Source organism: Hoplias malabaricus, chromosome X1 (genome assembly GCF_029633855.1).
Source record: "Hoplias malabaricus isolate fHopMal1 chromosome X1, fHopMal1.hap1, whole genome shotgun sequence".
NCBI lineage: Eukaryota > Metazoa > Chordata > Actinopteri > Characiformes > Erythrinidae > Hoplias > Hoplias malabaricus.
In genome coordinates, this window is record NC_089818.1 from 19542931 (window position 1) to 19548930 (window position 6000).

The 6000-nt window shown below is 48.6% G+C and overlaps 1 protein-coding gene across 1 annotated transcript in view; it reads left to right on the forward strand.

The window, feature by feature from the left end:
* The window catches only part of LOC136675477 (receptor-type tyrosine-protein phosphatase mu-like), a 244894-nt gene that overhangs the window by 102047 nt on the left and 136847 nt on the right, over positions 1-6000 (forward strand). Inside the window, exons 5-6 of the mRNA XM_066652026.1 lie at positions 800-915; positions 5850-5995. Of these exons, the coding sequence (XP_066508123.1) occupies positions 800-915; positions 5850-5995 (262 nt within the window). The remainder of the gene's footprint in view (positions 1-799; positions 916-5849; positions 5996-6000) is intronic.

Genomic DNA, 6000 nt, shown 5'->3' on the forward strand with positions numbered 1-6000 from the left:
CAAGAGGAGCGTAATCAAACATTATACCTCATAACTTGATTTACATGCAATCTCAGTCCAGAGACGTTTCTTGTTATAAATGCTTATTGACCCAGATTTGCGTGGGCTTTGTTGTTGAGGCAGAGAGACTAATTAAAGTTACCACAGGCCGCGATCGCAGCACAGATCCATGGAGTTAAGGTTAGAGATTTACCGAGCATTATTACTGTGTTATTAATAGCACAGATTAAAATGCCTTTCTAAGCAAACCTTTACCTTAAGAAGTTATTAAACAGAGATTTTCTATGTGAATTCTCATATAATAAAAAAACTGTTTTGAATGCGCTGAGATAGAGGTTATGAACTCATTGAAGAGCCCCTCAAATGTGTCTCTGAGCTTCACACGTCCGATGAAAACAAATGAGCCGGATGGCAGCTTTCATTTTCACTTGCCCTTCAAACACCTTGGTCATAGCTGCTGTGTTGATATGGCCTCGCTGATATTCTTCAGACTCCATCAGTATACACAGAACAGCATTAATAGGCCATACACACGCTTTACATCTCTAGAATTCATATCTGTATGTGCTTGTATAGCATCCTGTTCTAAAACCATGGGGATTAGTATTCGTTTTAATGCCTCCACTTACAGCTAGAGTCTGAAACATGTTTGTTGACACTCACTTCCATGTGCGGCAATGGGACTTGAAGAGACTGGAATGAATATTAAGAATGTTGTGGTGTATGGAAGTGTGTTGTTGACTGTGTGAGCTGTTAATGTGTTGAGTTAACTATGTTTGTCTTGTGTGTGGTTTCACAGTGACAACGCCCCACTTCCTCCACATTAAAGGAGTAGAGGTGAATGCAGGACAGACAGCTACCTTCCACTGCACTGTGAATGGAGAATGGAGAGACAACTTTCACCTCTGGCTACAGGTCTCTCTCTCTCTCACACAAAGAAACATACACACACACACACACACACACGCACACACCCTTACTGTCCATCCATCCATTATCTGTAACCGCTTATCCAATTTAGGGTCGCGGGGGGTCCAGAGCCTACCTGGAATCATCGGGCGCAAGGCGGGAATACACCCTGGAGGGGGCACCAGTCCTCCACAGGGCAACACACACATTCACACATATGGACCATTTTGAGTCGCCAATCCACCTACCAGCGTGAGTTTTTGGAGCGTGGGAGGAAACCAGAGCACCCGGAGGAAACCCACGCAGACACAGGGAGAACACACCACACTCCTAACAGACAGTCACCCGGAGGAAACCCAAGTAAACGTGGGGAGAACACACCACACTCCTCACAGAAAGTCACCCGGAGGAAACCCACACAGACACAGGGAGAACACACCACACTCCTCACAGACAGTCACCCGGAGGAAACCCACGCAGACACAGGGAGAACACACCAACTCCTCACAGACAGTCACCCGGAGGAAACCCAAGTAAACGTGGGGAGAACACACCACACTCCTCACAGACAGTCACCCGGAGAAAACCCACGCAGACACAGGGAGAACACACCACACTCCTCACACACAGTCACCCGGAGGAAACCCAAGTAAACGTGGGAAGAACACACCACACTCCTCACAGACAGTCACCCGGAGGAAACCCACGCAGACACAGGGAGAACACACCACACTCCTCACAGACAGTCACCCGGAGGAAACCCACGCAGACACAGGGAGAACACACCACACTCCTCACACACAGTCACCCGGAGGAAACCCAAGTAAACGTGGGGAGAACACACCACACTCCTCACAGACAGTCACCCGGAGAAAACCCACGCAGACACAGGGAGAACACACCACACTCCTCACACACAGTCACCCGGAGGAAACCCAAGTAAACGTGGGAAGAACACACCACACTCCTCACAGACAGTCACCCGGAGGAAACCCACGCAGACACAGGGAGAACACACCACACTCCTCACAGACAGTCACCCGGAGGAAACCCACGCAGACACAGGGAGAACACACCACACTCCTCACACACAGTCACCCGGAGGAAACCCAAGTAAACGTGGGAAGAACACACCACACTCCTCACAGACAGTCACCCGGAGGAAACCCACGCAGACACAGGGAGAACACACCAACTCCTCACAGACAGTCACCCGGAGGAAACCCAAGTAAACGTGGGGAGAACACACCACACTCCTCACAGACAGTCACCCGGAGAAAACCCACGCAGACACAGGGAGAACACACCACACTCCTCACACACAGTCACCCGGAGGAAACCCAAGTAAACGTGGGAAGAACACACCACACTCCTCACAGACAGTCACCCGGAGGAAACCCACGCAGACACAGGGAGAACACACCACACTCCTCACAGACAGTCACCCGGAGGAAACCCACGCAGACACAGGGAGAACACACCACACTCCTCACACACAGTCACCCGGAGGAAACCCAAGTAAACGTGGGGAAGAACACACCACACTCCTCACAGACAGTCACCCGGAGGAAACCCACGCAGACACAGGGAGAACACACCAACTCCTCACAGACAGTCACCCGGAGGAAACCCAAGTAAACGTGGGGAGAACACACCACACTCCTCACAGACAGTCACCCGGAGAAAACCCACGCAGACACAGGGAGAACACACCACACTCCTCACACACAGTCACCCGAGGAAACCCAAGTAAACGTGGGAAGAACACACCACACTCCTCACAGACAGTCACCCGGAGGAAACCCACGCAGACACAGGGAGAACACACCACACTCCTCACAGACAGTCACCCGGAGGAAACCCACGCAGACACAGGGAGAACACACCACACTCCTCACACACAGTCACCCGGAGGAAACCCAAGTAAACGTGGGGAGAACACACCACACTCCTCACAGACAGTCACCCGGAGAAAACCCACGCAGACACAGGGAGAACACACCACACTCCTCACACACAGTCACCCGGAGGAAACCCAAGTAAACGTGGGAAGAACACACCACACTCCTCACAGACAGTCACCCGGAGGAAACCCACGCAGACACAGGGAGAACACACCACACTCCTCACAGACAGTCACCCGGAGGAAACCCACGCAGACACAGGGAGAACACACCACACTCCTCACACACAGTCACCCGGAGGAAACCCAAGTAAACGTGGGGAGAACACACCACACTCCTCACAGACAGTCACCTGGAGAAAACCCACGCAGACACAGGAAGAACACACCACACTCCTCACAGACAGTCACCCGAGGAAACCCACGCAGACACAGGGAGAACACACCACACTCCTCACAGACATTCACCCCAGAGGAAACCCACAAAGATACAGGGAGAACACACCACACTCCCTTCACAGACATTCACCTGGAGGAAACCCACACAGACACAGGGAGAACACACCACACTCCTCACAGACATTCACCCAGAGAAACCCACAAAGATACAGGGAGAACACACCACACTCCTCACAGACAGTCACCCGGAGGAAACCCACAAAGATACAGGGAGAACACACCACACTCCTCACAGACAGTCACCCGAGTAGGAATCAAACCCACAACCGTTTTTATTTAAAATTAATATATCCCAGATTTTCTAAAGGTAAAGTGACTACCGCTGTATATTTACTAGGCCCTTATCCTTGTGCAGGAGCTAATTAATCACCAGATCACACAGCATTTTTTACAAAACAGGTTTATTCTTTAGTCCTGTATTTCTCCTGCTTTCAGGAGCCATCTGGGTTTACCTCTTCACAGAAGGTTTGTGAGCGAAGTGTTACTTCTTCTTCCTCTCAGATCACATTCTGTTAATGTCTTCGGACTCTGTCACAATAACTGCATTGTGTTAAACTTTAAGCTGAGTTAAGTCACATCCAGACGTGTTTTATTTATCACACATAGTCAACCTGCATCACACAGAACTCTCCGTGCTCTCCTCCAAAGGAAAAGTATAGCCTCATGTTACCTCTTTCAGTCTCGTTTTCTTTGCTCATGTTGAGAGAAAGCAGCCGAGCAGCACGGAGGCACTGGCACAGAGCTCCAGGGTCCTGGGGTTGTTGGTTCTGTGAGGAGTTTAGTGTGTTCTCCCCTTGTCTGTATAGGTTTCCTCTCACTGTCCCAAAACGTCCGTATTCAAAAGTGCCTTAAGTGTGAGTGAGTAAGTGGATGTGTGAGTTTGTGATGGACTGCACCCTTTCCTGACCTGCTGCGACTTTTTCAACATCAATTGTAAACACCAGCTGCACTTTATATCATGTGAAAAAAATATATGATGAATAGACTAATTAGAAATCACCCCAAATTAATGTAACTGTTAGGGAGCTTTATAATGACATAATGTTTCATGCTTTCACACTTTCCACCGCTCTTTCTTTCCTCCTCTCTCTCTTTACACCTCTCTCTCTCTTTTCACCTCTCTCTCTTTCACCTCTTTCTTTCCACATCTCTCTATTTCCACCTCTCTTTCCTCCTCTCTTTCCTCTTCTCTCTTTCCTCCTATCTCTCTTTCCACCTCTCTTTCTTTCCTCCTCTCTCTCTTTCCACCTCTCTCTCTTATTCCACCTCTCTCTTTCCTCTTCTCTCTCTTTCTACTTCTCTCTCTTTTTTACCTCTTTCTTCCACATCTCTCTTTCCACCTCTCTTTCCTTCTCTCTCTCTTTCCTCCTCTCTCTCTTTCCTCTTCTCTCTCTTTCCACCTCTCTCTCTTTCCTCCTCTCTCTCTTTCCTCTTCTCTCTCTTTCCACCTCTCTCTTTCCACCTCTCTTTCTTTCCTCCTCTCTTTCTCTCCTCCTCTCTCTTTCCTCCTCTTTCCACCTCTCTCTCTTTCCTCCTCTCTCTATTTCCTCCTCTCTCTCTTTCCACCTCTCTCTTTCCTCCTCTCTTTCCTCCTCTCTCTTTTCTCTTCTCTCTCTTTCCACCTCTCTCTCTTTCCACCTCTCTTTCTTTCCTCCTCTCTCTCTTTCTTCCTCTCTCTCTCCACTTCTCTGTCTTTCCACCTCTTTCTTTCCTCTTCTCTCTCTTTCCACCTCTCTGTCTTTCCACCTCTCTTTCTTTCCTCCTCTCTCTTCCACCTCTCTTTCTTTCCACCTCTCTTTCTTTCCTCCTCTCTCTTCCACCTCTCTTTCTTTCCTCCTCTCTTTCTTTCCTCCTCTCTCATTCCACCTCTTTCTTTCCTCCTCTCTCTTCCTTCTCTCTTTCTTTCCTCCTCTCTCTTCCCACCTCTCTCTCTTTCCTCCTCTCTCTCTTTCATCCTCTCTCTCTCTTGCCCTCTCTCCACACGACCACTTTCTCTGTTTCCCTCTGTCCATCTTTAAGTTCTCTTTTTCTCTCTCTCTTCTATTCTATTTCTTCTATCTCTCACCCCTTCTCTCTCTCTCTCTCTCTCTCTCTCTCTCTCTCTCTCTCTCTCTCTCTCTCTCTCTCTCTCTCTGTGTCTCTCTCTGGCGTGTTCTCTGTGTAGCGGACCTCTGCCAGTTAGTTAGTTACTTAAACAAACATGTTCTCATTACTAGGCAAAAGAAACACAAACATTAAGTGAAGTTCCCTGATGACAGTAATGAAGAAAGATCTCCAATGAACAAATGGCCCCCATCTGCCTGCTACACTGGGTGACAGCTGGGGCGAGTCGTGTGTGTTAGTGTGTGTGTGTTAGTGTGTGTGTGTGCAGTAGAGCTGATTAAAACTGAAAACTTCCAGCCAAGAAAACAGTTAAGGAAGTATATTACCATGAATGCATGGCATCAACAGACAGATGCACTGTTTCACACAAACACACACTTTCCTAAAACACACAAACACACACACACCTGATGAGCACACCTCTCAATATAAGTATCTGTGTGTGTGTGTGTTTGTGTGTGTATTTGGGCTGCAGGGTATTGGAGGACGCGAGGCTCCTATGAAGGCCACTAAGCCGTGGAATAACCAGCGCTTCATTGGCATGTTCGACGTGGTCAACACAACAAAACAAGATTCTGGACGCTATCGCTGCATCGTTCACTCCAACAGAGGTGTGGGGGTGTCCA